Raw genomic sequence first — 15,873 nt, 5'->3', positions numbered from 1 at the left:
GCCAGTGAGCAGGTACCAGTCCCGTGAGACCTGTCTGCAAACTGGCAGGCACATCGCACTTGCGACTGTGTTTTATGAGCCTTGCAGAGAGTGATGGCAGGGAAACGTGCCAGCTCTGACTGCCTACTTCCCCTGGATCACATCGAGACCTCTCCAGTTCCCACTGAAATCAGTGGGGGACTTCCCTTTGCATTTAAATAGGTATCAGATGGCTTCCATGAGAGCACCATGCTTTTCCAGTAAGCTGGGTTGTTAAAAAGAAGTGTGTGCATGCATGTTTGTGCCTGTGCATACATGTGCATGTGTTTGTATGTGTGTATGTGTGCTCATGTGTGCACATGTGTGTGTGAGTGTGTATGCACATGTTTATAAGATGTCGTTTGAAAACCTTCTATTTGCTGAATAGTTCTTTTTCTGGCTTGGCGTTTATAACTTGCCCCCTCCCCGTCTCTCCTCTTCCCCTCTGTTTGGTGTGTTATGGTAGCAGCTGCAGACCTCCCTCTAAATCCTGCCCATGCTCTATCCATACCTGGTACCTCCTGTTTCTCATGGTTGCTGAACATGCCAGAGCACAATCATCGCCCTTTGCAAACAGGAGAGAGCAAAGCCCAGGCTAAGCAAGTGGATCCAGCTTGTGAGCACGCACTTGGGGGCCTCTCGAGGCAGGTCAGGGGAATCACGCTGGAGACCTTCACAGGCTCCTGGCTGTGAATTGTGAAGGAGCTGCAGTGCCCAGGGGATGCCAGGGACCCGTTTGGCTTGGCCCGCTCTGTTCATTGTCATCTGAGCTACACCATCTAGTGGGCAGACCAGGTTCTTTGGGTAAATGTGATATCTTTTATAAGACCAACTAAATAGTTGGAAAATTTGTTCTTTGCAAGTTTTTGAGTGCAAACACCCTTGTTCGTCCTCTGAAGCTTGCAAAGAACAATTTTTCCAACTATTTAGTTGGGCTAATAAAAGATATCGCGTTTACCCAAATCAACACGGCTGCAATCAACACCCCAAACCATCTAGTGGGCATATCCCTGAGCTGCATCTCTGCCCTCCTCTCATTCGCATAGCAAGTTCCCTGTCTCAGGGCCTGGGTGTCATTCCCTGGGCTGAACTTATCCCAATGTCCACCCATATAGCAACAAGGAGGAGGATGCTGGGGAGGGCCTGGACATAGTGCTGGTAGGAGCATCGCTGGGAGGCTGCATCTCTTACTGAATTTCAATAAGAATAGTGCAAAAATAGGGGAGGGGCAAGAGAAGGGCCATGGACATGGGTTGTGACAAGGGACCAGAGCAGCTCCATCCAGAAGAGAGGGTGATTTAGTCATGAAATAACCAAGTGTCCTGGGAGGAGACGCTTGATACCAAGACTGGATCTTCACTCTAGACCAAGATCTAGCATGGGTACATTGGTGGGACCAGAGTTCAGACTGGGAAAGGTGCAGTGCAGGTGAACTAAGCACCAGAAGAGATGCCCACTAGGTGTTGAGAAGCCAGGGGTTTTACATCCAGGTGGCGTCTCTTTTTAAAATGCTCCATCCCACATTGGACACGGGGCCATCAAACCCAGCCCCCTGCATTCCCAGGCAGCCGTCTGCCCAAGGAGCTCCCAGATCCCTACTTTAATCCCTCGCCCACAGCTACATGGTGCAGTAGCTGAAACTCCAAGAGCAGCCTACAACTGGCCACAGGTAAAGATGAGGCCTTTGCAGGTATGTTGGGTTAGATTGAGGAGTCCTAGCCTTTATTCCTCAGAGATTTTTAAGGTAAAATATTTCTTCTGAAATTGGCCTATGTCCTTAAAGCGAATATGAAAAAAAGGAAATGGCCCTTGTATGCACCATGCAGGGTATCCCCTTGTCAGCATGTGTTGATCATCAGCGTGTACTTGATGATTTGTTTTGTTTTTTTAAATGGAGAGTCGAGGAATTCAGGCCTGTCTTCAATTCAAGGGCATCTTATAGTTGAAGGAACATGGCAAGCCCTGAAGGCCAGGGTTTCCGAAGCCCTTGGTACCCAGGGCACAGAGCTCTTCTGGAAATCTAGCTCCAGCTGTTTGCCCTGGCAAAACATCTGCCTTAGTTAACTACATTTAAAGAGACAGAGCACGGTGGGTGAGCCTGAGCGTATGCAAGGCGTTGACAAAGCTGGGAGTCGATATATCCAGGAGACTGGCAGTTCATGAAGAAGGGAATTTGGAATAGCTGGGGGGAGCTAGTTTGGATTGTATGCCATGCAATATTTTATCACTGGGAAAAAGCTGCTTTTTTCTTGAAATCTGAGCCTCTCTCCAGTCCCCGTCACATCTATCCCATATCTTTCTCTGCTAAAGCAGGGGCAGGGCCTTAAAGGGCTCTAGCAAGGTATTTTTCATTCATTGTGCTGTTATTTTTCATTCCTTTCTAAAATAACATTGGAACCAACAGGCTTCTCTGCCTAAATGGTGCTTTTTTCCCATCAGTCATGCATCAGCTTGTTACTCTGAATTGACTTGGTAGCTTTTGGCTGCTGGAGAGGATGTGTGTGCATGTGTGTCTGTGTTCAAAACACCGTGAGGACATAATCCTACAAGGTGTTTGCGAGGTTTGCAGGGTGCCACCTAAGCAACTGTGTTGGTGCAGTCAGTCTCATGCTTGAAAAGGGACACCAGGGACCTGAGCCAGTGATCTAGATGACATGGAAACCAGTATGAACAGAGCCTGGTGCAGAGGTAGTCGTATAGGCATCGTGCACCGATAGTCCTGTGTGATACTTGGTGCTCAGTGGCACTCCAGGATAGGTGATGGCTGGTATTGCAGAAAGTCCTGACTGTACGCCAACCGTTGGCTGTCTTCTTCCCATCCACTCCTCAAGGGCCCATTAGGGCCCCAGTCCTGCTCACTGACCTGACCAGCGAACCCCTGCTGCAGAAGAGCACCCCCCTATACTCTACTGCTGCCCCCCACAGGCCCAAGCTACGAAGAGCTATATACCCCAAAAGGACCATTAATTTTGTTTGTCCAAGTGTGGACATTTAGGGTCTGATATTTTTTTTAGCCCCGCAGCTGCTAATTGACTTTCATTGGAGCCTTGGCATGTTTGAGCATGAGGCGCTGGGTATGTCCAGTTGGGCACTGAAAATCAGAGCCCATTTATGAAAGCATGCCCCCACCTCCCCTACACAACTGGCCTGGTTGAGGCATGCGGCTCCAGGCTCAGCTCTGTGAAGGGGAAACCCAAATCTCATGTTTCTCAGGATGATGAAACCATTGAAGTGCTCAGGAAGTGCTGAGGCTGCCAGGCATGGCCGAGCGCTTTCTGTTTCCCCATCCTGCTCCATTTCGCAGCACAGCCTGAATGAAAAGGGAAAGCATTGCCCCATCAGGGGTAGCGTCATGCTGGAAACGCCGAGGAAGCAGGCGTGTTTTCAGGGGCCGAGTAACAGCCGGTGCTGCGATTCGATGCTGCCCAAGCGTGTCCCTGCTTGTGTGACTAGCAGCGTGGCAGAGAGCAGGGGCTGGCATCACCAGCCTGAGGATGACGTGGGGGCAGCCCCTGCAACAAACACATGGGTGATTTTTGCAATAGGCTGGTAAGATTTCTGTCTCTTGGCTCTGCGTGTACTGTCTGCTTCTGCGCTGTAAGAGGGGTGGCGACGTGACTGATACCAGATAATAATCTCAAGTATCTGAATGATTTAGAAACCTTATTCTCACTGAATATCAATCTGCCAGCACCTCCATGCTCACACCTAATGCAGAGAGGTCCGTGGTGGGTTTCAGATTACTAAGTCACTTGGGAGCTTCTGGAAATGTCATTTATGGATTTCAAAGGTGTGGCAGAGTAGAAGGAAATATCAATATCCATGTTTATAAGCAGGGAAACTGAGGCATGGAGAGGTAAAAATGACTTGCCTAACATTGCAGAGTAAATCAGAGGCAGAGGATCCAGATCACTGGACTCCCAGACCTGGGCTCTGGTCCACTGCATTATCTCCAGGGATTGATTTTTTTGGTCCTACACTGTTATGCGTTGGTTAGTGTTATACGGCTGTCTTGTTCCACCCAAGAGGTGGCTGCATGTGACTGCACTGTGGCTTCTGTGACGCTGTCGCTTTTGCTGTCTTGGCACTTGGGGTTAATGTGGGCAGAGCAGCTAGAAGCCCAGATGGCATCCACGTATGTCGAGACACGGTGGTGGGACAGCTTTGAAGAAGTTGCTCCTTTTGCTCCGTGAGGGTCCTGCATCTCAGCAGACAGGATGGTAAGGGACTGCTCAAAGAGGGACTGCTGTCCCCCACAGCAATGCGGGGTCTTGCAGATAGATCAACGGTGGTTGAAATCTTCCCACCAGGCGAGGTTTATCATCAGAGAGGAGCGGCGTCGTACCATTGCTGGGCAAACAAATCTCTCCTATGGGCACCTGGAAACAAAGCTGATGCTTCATTCCTGAAAACAGCATTATTTGTATGATAGTTGCCCCCGGAGGCTCGGCCAGGATCAGGCTCCTTTGTGCTGGGTGTTGTACGTACACAGAGGAGCAGGCGACAGGAAGCCCTGGCAGTCTAAGCAGGTAAAAGAGGTGGCAGAAGAGAGGTGGCTGCCTCAGCTTGGCAGTAGATTGGGAAGGAGACCTCCAGGATCTTCTCCTGCTCAGCCCGGTGGATTAAGCTGATCTGCTGGACCAGGCAGAGCAGAGGAAGGCAGGGCTCTGTGTCGGGTCAGAAGTCCTTGACGGGCTTCCTTGCTTTGCAGAAGAGTCTGTCTGACCCTCGCAGATGCCACGCTGAGTCCCTCTGGCAGCATCCGAGTGCCTGCCAGTCGTGCCCCCAGCGATGAGACTCACCTCTCTCACCTGCGCGCCCGTCTCTCCCGTCGGACGTCTCCCGAGGCAGGAACCAGCATGCACCATGAAGTGTTGCATGGAAGAGGAGCCAAGTTCTCCTCTCTGGGCTCGCTGCTCCATGGCTTTCTTGGAGGGGTGCTCCTGGCCTCTGCGACGGCCTGTAGTTCCCAGGGGGAGTTTTGTTGCACAGTCTGGGACCAAATCTGTCCACGCATACAGCAGCTTCACCTGGGTGGTAGAAATCTCCATGGTGCCACAAGAGCAGGGCTGTCACCTGCAGCTCCTCAACCAAGAGCATTGGGCTCTTTAATGAAGCTGATGCCAGGCCTCTGTACACGGCACATGTTTTGCTCTTTCTTGCTCTGCAACGGCGTGACTGTTTGCACGAGTGGGTTTTCTGGATGTTTTTTAAGTCTTTCTGGCGCATCAAAGTAAAACTCCTTGGATGTAGTTTTGTTTGGCTCGCCATAAATTAAAGCGTCCATGGATTCATTGCATGCAAACACAAAGGTACTCAAAGACATGTAATGAACCTCGCTCATCCAGGCAGCCTTCTCCCCTCCGGCACCCCAAGGAGCCATTTCTTTGGCATCCGGATTGCTTCCATCCCTTCAATATGGCTCAGCCACTGTAGTCATCATGCTCTGATTTTCTGTCGGGGCTGGGACTCTGTATAATCCATATTGCTCATTACTGGTTCTTATGCAACATTCCTGTGTTATGGGATCATGTTGTGCAGTACACCAAAGATTTTCGGTAAAATCTTCCTTGCAAAATGATCTAGCAATGTCACGGGGCTTTGTGAGAGAAGCCAGGGTTGACTGGCATAGATTATACATGACCTGATGACAATTTTCTAGACCCGAAGCTTAGTTTTCCTTGAGATGAGCTAGGATGTCAGCATGACCATAAAGCTGGCAGTGTCCACTCCTGCGAGGTGCTGCATCGCAGCTGAGCGGGTGAGAACGTCGCTGTCTGGTTAGAGCGAGGCAAGTAATTATACATTTTGCCGAAGCCTAAACACTGTCAATGGGACACATCCCTCTGGGAGAGAGGATGTGTGATAAGACAGGTATGCAGGTGTGGGTGTGTCTATGCATATAAGGTTTTAGGGAAATGCCCAATAGTAAGAAATCAATAATATAAGTATCCTGTAAGTAGCCAGTCATAGGAGTAAGAGTACCAGTAAAAATAATGAATATGTAAGAAACAAAACAGTTTGGGAAGAAAGTTTCGTTGGACTATGCTCCTGAATGTCCCAGCGAGACCCTGAACTGACTGATCAATGGGACAGGGAGCAAACCTTGCTAGCAAGGTAACTAGTGCATGTCTTAGCATAAGAGTGTGTGTTGTCTGCTGAAAAAACCTACATTCGAGTTGTAGAAATGCCTCTCTTGAGCATTCGCTCTCTCAACAACCCACTCATTCCCCGATCTAAGGGTTTGGGGAACAATAGGAGCTTGTGCAATGCAAGACAAGCTCTATTTCCTGCTTATGTTCTTCCTTTAATTTCTTCCTTTCTGTTACCATCGTGTGCTGGGATAGAGCCTAAACACTTCAGGTAGGTCACTTGCTTCAAACTACCCCAAAAATGAAGAGAAAATGAGAGGCGAAGGGACTTGGCTCAGCCACGTAGCAGGTCAGCAGCAGAGCTGAGAACAGATCCCAAGTCTCCCGATGCCAAGAATATCATCTTTACCCACTAGCTCCTGCTGCCTCCTGTGGCCTTCGTGGTGGTTTCTTTCAGTTTAGTTGCCAAACCCTCTATCTTGGGTTGCTTTTTGTTCGGTAACTAACTCTCCCAGCAAAGCAGGGCTCACATTTCAGCATCTGGGTCATGCTTACCTCTGTCTTTGGTGACCACATCTCTTTAGCCTGGCTCCCAAGGCCACCTGGGACCTCTCGGGGTCTCATGGGGACCCTATAGTCTTGCACTATGGCACGGGTCCCCTCCCAGGCCACAGAGGTGCTGAGTTCCCTCAGGACACTGGTGCCTGCAGCAGAGACTGGCTCCACCGAGCACTGTCCCCTCGACGTCAGTCCTGTCCACTAGCCAAGCCTCTCCTCTCATCATGGGGGTGCCTGGTTTGGGGCCTGGCCCCAACTCAGTGTCATCCCTGTTGGAGCGGAGCTGACATAGGGCAGCTGGCACATCTCCCGTGTGTTGCTCCACTGATGCTCTTTCCCACACAGAAGGGACCCAGGGGGCTTCTGCCTTGCCCCAGCTCATTGTTTGGTGCAGGGGATGAGCAGCAGCCCAAACTGGTGCACCCTAATCTCCATGGGAAGCAGGAACCAAAAACAAAGGGGCTTTGCAGCGATATGTGCTGCATCCCGTCCCCACTTCCCCTCCATCACCGGGGTCCCTTTGTTGCCACTGACGCCCTGCTTGTTTCACCCGCCCCTGTAAGCCACGTTGGTTGCATCGGGAATCCGCATCGGGATGTGGACATGCAAGTGCCGTGCCATGAGGTTAAAAGGATGAGGTCATGGCCCAGGGTAAAAGCAGACTAACCTGCAGTAATTTACTGCTCTTTTGCTCCCGCTCACCACCGGGTCAAAGCGGGCACATGAGCAGTTACCGCGGAGTAGCCAATGCACAGCACAGCCCTGTCCCGGTGGAAGGTTTGCATGTTCAAACCATCACGTGGGGCCATCTCTGGTCCGTGGGTCTCTGAGTACCTTAGTGCACATGTCCCTGTGCTTGGGCACTCTGTATGGTACTCAGGGGAGCACATGGCTACCACCCTGCATTTAGGGCTGGATTAGCTCCCACTGCCTCCAATTGATTTCAGGGGCAGCTGGATGAGGCCTGGCTACAAGGATCCAGTTACTTTCTGCAACCTGCCATCCTTTGCTTTGGGCATTGGGTGTTATGCAGCCTGTCCTCCCTGCAGAGTTTGGGACCTATGCATGTGTGGTTTGTCGTGGCCCAGCAGGGAGGAAGTGGCCTGCCCTTATTAGGACAGCGCGGTATTCATTAGCTGAGGTCATTGCTTCCTGTGCAGATTGCACTTTCTCAGACTGTTTCTTTCCTTTATGCAGGGTTCATGGTCCCTCTGGGGAAGACATCGCATGAAACAGTTCTCGTGGTACCTGGTGGTATCCACACTATTTAGGCCTGTTCTACACTAGGGTTGTATACAGGTGTCCCATGCTGCTAGGACAGCAAAGCCATGGTGTAGACAAGGTGCTGGCGTATCACTGAGCTCTGCCCAGGCTGAGATGAGGAATGATGTGTGATGATTTTAGTGCTGCTCATGCACTGGGTGACCTTTGGCACGAGGCAATTGCAGTGAGCCGGTGGCAATACCAGAGCAGCACTGTTTTCCTCCAGGCCCAACCTGCCCAAAGGGATCTCTGCATCCCTAAAGGATTTTGCCAGGGGCAGCCACCCTGTAAACACATGCCACAAGTGGCATGGACAGCCTCTCTTTGCGGCACACGGCAGATCCAGAAGGGGATTGGCAGCAGAACGGCAAATAGGACAGGGAGCAGAAAGCAGAGCAGCAGATTGGACAGGGGAAGGGATCAGAGTGGCACTTGGGGAGAGTACAAGGCTAATTTGTGGCATCACTGCTTGACCCACACTGATTTATGCCTTTGAATGAGGACGCACAGAGGCTGGAATACTAACGACGGAGAGGAAGAGGCAGAGCCAAGGGAAGAGATGTTGCAGGGGGTGATGGAAAAGCAGGATGCAGAGGCTGTTCTGGGCAGCTGGGGCTGCAAGGGACCAGACTGGTACCAGCAATGTTGCAGCTGAGCCAGTGGCAGGAGCAGGGTAATGGCTTGGTGAGTAAAGCACTAGGCCAGGCTTGGTGTGTGACTCACACTGTGGCCAGGACAAGTCACCGCATCTCTCTGAGTCACTCTCCCTACGTGCAAGATGTGGGGAGATGATGCTTCCTCCCTCCTTCCCTTAGTCTGCCTTGAGCTTCACTAATGTAGGCTCTTCAAGGTGAGAACTCACCATGCATCTGTACAGCACTGAGCATAGAGGGGCCTTGACCTTGTCTGGGGTCCTAGGTGCTTGTGTGACCCTCCTACATGACAGCGAAGGGACGGGGCAGCTCTGGATAAGTGGGGAACCGGTCCATAAAGGAGGCTGCAGAAAGGGGTCTGGTCTGTGCGGTCTGGGGCTGCGTGGTAACAGGGGGTCCACAATGAAACCATCATGCAAGACATGCTCTGGATCAACCAGTAGCCTTGAGCTCAGTGCAGGAGTCTTGGGGTGAAGGCATAGCCTGGGCTATCCTGGGGGCTGTGATGGTGTCTTCTGGCCTGAAAACCTGCAAGCCAGGCCTTAAAACAAATGGAGGGTCCATGGGGCAGAGCTGAGGGTGGGAGATGGAGCTGTGCTCACAGCCACAGGGTTAAGTTTGGGGTTCGTGGCTCCCAGGGGCATTAACGTAGCACCCAGCTCTTGGGATGATCCTAGTCCTTGACTGTGCCCATGTGTTTTGTTTGCAGGCTTTGCTGAGGCCAGCGCCAGGGATGGACAACCTCACTGTGCCTGCGGGGGGGAAGAGCAACTGCACCTTCCATGAAGAGTTCAAGCAGATCCTGCTGCCCGTGGTGTATTCGGTGGTCTTCGTGGTGGGGCTCCCTCTCAACCTGGTCGTCATCGGGCAGATCTGGGTGTCCCGGAAGGCGCTGACCCGCACCACCATCTACATGCTGAATCTGGCCACGGCCGACCTGCTGTACGTGTGCTCGCTGCCCCTCCTCATCTACAACTACACGCAGAAGGACTACTGGCCCTTCGGCGACTTCACCTGCAAGTTCGTGCGTTTCCAGTTCTACACCAACCTGCACGGCAGCATCATGTTCCTCACCTGCATCAGCATCCAGCGCTACATGGGCATCTGCCACCCACTCTCCACCTGGCACAAGAAGCGAGGCAAGAAGTTCACCTGGCTGGTGTGTGGCGTGGTGTGGCTCATCGTGGTGGCCCTGTGCTTGCCCACCTTCGTCTTCGCCTCCACGGGCACCCAGAGGAACCGGACCGTGTGCTACGACCTGAGCCCGCCCGACCGCTCGGCCAGCTACTTCCCTTACGGCATCGCGCTGACAGCCATGGGCTTCCTCATGCCCTTCACCTCCATCCTGGCGTGCTACTGCAGCATGACACGGATCTTGTGCCAGAAGGATGAGATGATCGGGCTGGCCGTGCGGCAGAAGAAGGACAAAGCTATCCGCATGATCATCATCGTGGTCATCGTCTTTGCCATCAGCTTCTTCCCCTTCCACCTCACCAAGACCATCTACCTGATCGTCCGCTCCTCCCCCAGCGTGGACTGTGAGGTCCTGCAGGCCTTTGCCATCCCCTACAAGTGCACCCGCCCCTTTGCCAGCATGAACAGTGTCCTGGACCCCATCCTCTTCTACTTCACCCAGCGCAAGTTTCGCGAGAGCACCCGGTACCTGCTGGACAAGATGAGCTCCAAGTGGCGGCACGACCGGTGCATCACCTACGGGTCCTAGGCGCCAAGGAGAGGGGATAACTCAGAGGTCAAGAGGTTGTGGCTTCCAGGAGCCTGCAACGCCCAGCCACAGGGAGGGAAAGCAAGAGGCAAGGGCTGATTCTCCTGGGTGCAAGGCTGGTAGCCGGGGGCTTCTGAACTCTAATTGCTGCTATCACCTCAATTCCCTCTCTGGCCACTTGTGCCTCAGTTTCCCCACCTGGGACATGCAAAGCATGCCTCTGTATGGAATAGGTGATCCCCTATTGACCTGCCTTGTGGGGAGCGGGGTGGAGAGAGGATCTGGATAAGGCTGTGATGATGGAGAGCGCCAGGAGCAGTTGGCTGTTGGTATCCAACGTGCAACGTGAGCTAAAAGAGGCCCCTTGGGACATGAAGGGAAGCATGGCCAGGACTGTGCATGGCATGACAAGGGGTTCAAAGGCAGTATTTGGGTCTACGACTCTCTCTCCACAATGCACTGCAGCCCTGGGGCCCCTGCTGCGCGCAGTAGATGGGCTGCTCAGTATTAGCCCCCAGCCTCTGAGGGACTGGTGGGTCCATCCCTGTGACCTCTGGAAGGCCGGCACCCACATGCGGGGCTGGGGTTGTGAACCCTGCCATGAACCAGGAGGATGATCGTGGTCAGGGTGGGTCCGATGCGTTGGGCCCAATGAGTTTTGTTCTCAGCGAAGCATTCAACCAGCTTGGAAGCCGGGTGTTTTGCAAGCCACTCTGGGCTTCACAGAGGTGCTCCAGCTTGCCCTGCAAACCGTCAGCTGCTTTACAATGACATATGCACCATGGGACAACTCCTTGGTTGTTTCTTCCCCGTGTCAATGCCTGATCCCTCTCAGTACTCAGCACCTGGTGATGGGGGAGATGGGCAAGGAGTATTGTGGGCCTGGTTGGTGACCCCGCCAGTACATCACTAACTCATCTCAGCTTTCCTGAGCAGAACATTGACTTATAGACCCAATGAAAACTTACAGCAAGAGGTCTCCTCAGATCTCGGGAGTCTACTAAAGCATTGGGAAGGCAGGAAAAGGAAGACTCTGATGGGAGAATATTCAGTTTTATTGATGGAGAACAATGAGGTCAAAAAGGAAACTGCCCATTCAGATCTCACTCTCTTGTATTCTGCTCTGTTCTATTTAAGCCCGTTACAATATGGTTTTCCTAAGTTTCTAATGTTTTATTAGCTACCTGGGCAGTTCTGGAAGGGGCCTGAGGTACCTGATATTATTGGTATTTCTACCACCCTCCACAGGGGGTTTTAATTTATTGATTTCACAGGAACTAGAACCCAGCATTGGGTTTGTCTTTTTTTTTTTAAAAAAAAAGAGTTCCCAAAATGTTTGCAATTCCTTTTTTGGCATGTACAAGCATAGCATGTATCCATGGCCCCCCTAGTGGCTGTTCGTGGCAACGATAAGTCTGCTTTTTAGCTTTGCTCGTTGGCTTGTAATACTCGGTTGTGCACTGAGTTAGCACAGGTACATCTGCGGGTTGCTTTGGCCTGCTGGAGCTCTGTTTTGATACTTGGATACTGAAGAGCATTTAATTATAGGGGAGGATGGAAGGAGAAGGGAGCACATCTGCCCAGATGCAATGGAGCATGGTTGCAGAGGAATTGGCTAGGGGTCAGTGGATTTGGGTAGCTCACAGCAGAGATGAATGTGGCCCTTTACGGATGTCACTTCTCCATCACCCCCTGAGGCTACATTGAACATCAGTGTTAAAGTTGATGAAGATATACAGATCCCCCTATTCTGTCAAGTCAGCTCTGTCCATCCTACCAGGTCTTAATCATAGAAATCACAGAGAAGTCAGGCTGGAAGAGACTTGCAGAGGTCATCTAGTCCAAGCCCTTGCCTGAGGTAGGATCATCCCTATCCACACCAGCCTATACAAATCCATAACCTAAACTCTTTGTAAAACTACCATCAGCTCTGACACAACACAGACATCACACCCGACCCAGCCCCAGGTAAAGCAGGGGAACCATGGCAGCCAATGTCCTGCTTCTATAAAAGTTAATATACCGTGTCACCCCCAGTGCTCCTACCATAGCTGCTGGTTTTGGCCAGTCCTCCCAGGGTGGAACTGGGGACATCCTAGGCTGATCACGGGAGCTGCTGCTGCATAAGTGGAGGGGCACAGGCAGTGCTTATGCCCCATGCAGCATAAGTAATATGCCCCAAGCAGCAATAAAAGATCAGACAGCCACTGGGGGGGAGCCAGACTGCAGCCCAGGTCATTCCCATGCCCCCCTGCCTCCCTTCCTCCCTGCTGCACGTTATACTCACTTAAGCCTCTGCCCTTGCATTACAGTACGGACACAATATAATATGAATAATTGAATAATGAATAACACATACATCCAGACCTTCCAGGCTGTAGCAGCGCATTCAGGGAAGGCTACCTTATAATGCCTCAGCAGGTCATAGAGTGCCTAGGGGGCCTGCACAGAGAGGCGTACCAGCAGCAAGGGTGGGCAATGGATTCTGGGATGTCCTGTGGCTCACAGAGCTGGACGCCAGCTCGATTTCCCCAAGCCGGTCCCTCAGGGGCAGGGTGGTGGGAACATGGGCACTGCAAAAGGACTGTTGTGTGGAGGCGTTTACAGGGGAACAGCCGCAGGCCAAGCAAGGACTCCAGCAGGGTGAACCCGCTACCTGGGTCACTCGGCAGTGTGATATGCTGTGCAGGACACAGGTGGCCATGCCACGCCTCCCCCAGCTCCCACCAACTCACCTGCCTGCTAGGGTGGAGGCTGCTCTACTTAACCAGTGACCCAAGTACCCTCCCCAGCTCTGCCACTGACCTGCTGGGTGACCTTGGTCATGTCCCTCCCCACTCTGCCTCCAGTTCCCATCCCACCACACCTTTTCCAAGTCTTCTTTGCCTTGACTGAGGCCTTGTTGCACCTGTCCTGGTGTCATGCTCCCTCCTACAGCACAGCTGGAGTACACATCACAGCAGTCAATGCTGGGGCTGGGGAAAGGGCCTGGAAAGGAGACTGGTGGACATGTAGCCATCATTTCAGACTCTCCAGGCAGGCTTCTCCCTAGACACAGCTCATGCTCTGCTCACAAACAGCCTCTAACGCACCAAGCTGACAGCACAGGAGCAGTCAGTGGAGCTGGGACACTGAGCTGACTGGGGGGATCATCCTGGCACAGGGTGGTCGGTGGGGTTGGTGGGTTGGCAGTGCTCATGCCACTCAGTTAACCAAGAGGCAGCATGAAGAGCCTCACGTCCAACCGCGTGTTCAAGCTGTCACATGGTTTTCCAACCCTGGGGCTCATCACCTTTCAGCAGCTGTGCAGCAAAGCTGGGCTTTCTTCCACTGGTGGCAACCCAGGGGAACCCAGCGATGCCAACTCAAAGCTCCTGGCATGAATGGAGTTGCATCAGGGAGCATTGAAGGGGCTAATACCTCTGAGACTCAGGCGAGCTGCAGCGAGCGGGTCCTGCCAGCTGGAATTTTGACAGCAGCCACAGCCCCAAAGCGGGTGAGAAAACCTTATGGTGAGGTCAATTTAATAGGGCTGTTCAAGTCTGGAAGGTCGGGGCTGAGACCAAACCCATCCCCACCCCATCCCTGCTTGCTTCCTCCTTCTGAAGCATTTCATCATAACCAAGCCTCTTGGTTTTGCAGGGGGCACGTCCGAACCAAAGCACGTAGTGAAACACCGTGAAGGTCACCGAACAATTCAGGGCCCCCCCGCACAGCTCCACGCTGAGACTGCGGCACGGAGCAAAGTGGATGCAAGGCAGGAAGCTGGCCTGGGGCTGTAGGGAGGAGGGCTGGGCTGGGCTGAGCCAGCGTGGGGTCTGAGAAAGGCGTGTGACCCTCTTGGAGGACGGATAAGCAGATGGCGTTACTCTTAAGCAGATGCACATGGGGAAGTTGGTTTCCCCCTGTTTTGGCTATTGCACCAAGGGTGGATTCATTTTTCCACGTTCCACGGTACATCGCTCGGTTCCCCAGACCCAGAGCAGAGCAGCCCTCACTGAGCGGGCTGCAGATTCCCCACCCCCTGGGCACCGTTCTCCCGTGGGGAGTTTATCGAGCTCATCTAGGCTCCCTTTTTTAAGAAATCATGGAGGGGAGGAGGAGTACAGCGGATACAATCTAGCCCTGCCAGACAGTGAGCCTTAGAGATCTGGAGTTTGTCAAATAGGTTGAGGGCACAGGCAGCCAAACATATGTTCTAGTGACCCGGACATTGCTTGTGCTCACCAAGATAAAACTCTGGGAGCGGGAACAATGAGATGCATAGCTATTCTGAGACAGCTTCTACAGTCGGTGGCTATTATGGTACTAGATGGTGGAGAAGTACATAAAGAACTTGGTTGTTTGGAGCAGCTGGTTACCCCGGGATAGACATGGACAGACCAACCCTAACCTGGTTTAACTTGCACTGGAAAAGTTTTACCTGTGATTCTTTCAGGGTGACTCTTCAGGGGATTGTGCACAATTGTGCAGACACTTTAGGGGTCTGCACTGTGTCTGCTTCCTTTGCTGGTGTAACACTGACTGCTGCGGTGTAAGTGTTTCATCTGTCCACTCTCTTTAACTGGACTTCTGACCCGGAATAAATTTGTCATGCTCGGTCCAAAGCTGTCTGAAATCAGCGGGAATCTTTTCCTTTGACTTTAAGGGGGTTCAGATGGAGCCCACGTGGAACAACAAAATGCAGCTTTGGGGGTTTAAGCCTCTCTCTACAGCATCAAGGACTGGGGAGTGCTAGAGAGCAGTCACCAGATCGGATGGGTGCTTGGACTTTCCCAGTTGGCAATGGGCCTTAGCTGCAAATGTCATGGCCTGTGACTCCGGGCCCCTCTCTGCTGCTGCCAAGTGATTGCATTTTCTGCGGCTGTGGCTGCTGCCGCCTTTTCAGTGTCACCCCCAGAGCTGTTGCCGCGCACAATAACAGCAGTATTATTCGGTACCTCCGGCCCTGCTGTGGCTGTGGTCTGGGTGCTGGAGGCACTTTCAGGTACTGAGGGAATCGCTGGGTGCACGGGGTTGTATTTCATGGGTCTCTGGTGACCCGTTCATCTCTCATGTTGACTGCAAGATGCCCACTGCACCATCCCCACAGATGGGTATCTCAGTGGCTCTGTCGCCCCTAGTCACTTTGCTGGCCCTGTGTGGATGGCAGAGGCATAAGTCAATGCCTGCTTGTAAGATACCATATTGTAGCCCTGAGAGGTGATAAATTATTGTCTTGCCCTTGGAAATCACAATAAAATGGAAGATGCTGCCCATTAGTGAGAATGTCAGTTTGTGTGTGCTGCCTGCCTCTTTCTATAGGTGTGTCCTCACCTTGGTATAAAGTACCAAAGGAACCAAAAGAGATGACCACAAAGACTCCAGAGTCCCAGAAAGGGTGGTTTCATTACTGCTTTATTGCAGATTTCCAGGCAACAGCCCAGGGACTGACAGAGCTGATGGGGGCTCACATGTCTATGCCATATGTACAATGTGGGTGGGATCCAGTCGTGTGTAGACCCTACTCCAGGGAGATGAACTGCACCATGGAGTACGCCAAGGGGTTGTGGTATGGCCCTTCACA

At 52.4% G+C, this 15,873-nt stretch overlaps 1 protein-coding gene across 4 annotated transcripts in view; it reads left to right on the top strand.

Moving 5' to 3' along the window:
- The window catches only part of P2RY6 (pyrimidinergic receptor P2Y6), a 50,773-nt gene extending 35,214 nt beyond the window's left edge, over positions 1-15,559 (top strand). For 3 of the 4 annotated variants that reach the window (XM_025209390.1, XM_025209391.1, XM_025209389.1), the window contains exon 2: positions 9,294-15,559. In XM_025209390.1, coding sequence (XP_025065175.1) covers positions 9,318-10,307 — 990 coding nt within the window. In that variant the 5' untranslated portion in view covers positions 9,294-9,317 and the 3' untranslated portion in view covers positions 10,308-15,559. Of the gene's footprint in view, positions 1-8,491; positions 8,616-9,293 lie in introns of those variants that run through there. The other variant, XM_025209388.1, reaches the window with a different exon arrangement.
- Positions 15,560-15,873: the final 314 nt, after the last annotated feature.

The sequence above is a fragment of the Alligator sinensis genome, unplaced genomic scaffold (genome assembly GCF_000455745.1).
Source record: "Alligator sinensis unplaced genomic scaffold, ASM45574v1 scaffold594_1, whole genome shotgun sequence".
NCBI classification, from domain to species: domain Eukaryota; kingdom Metazoa; phylum Chordata; order Crocodylia; family Alligatoridae; genus Alligator; species Alligator sinensis.
Note: the sequence above shows the minus strand (reverse complement) of the source record. Positions and strands in the feature narration are given on the sequence as shown.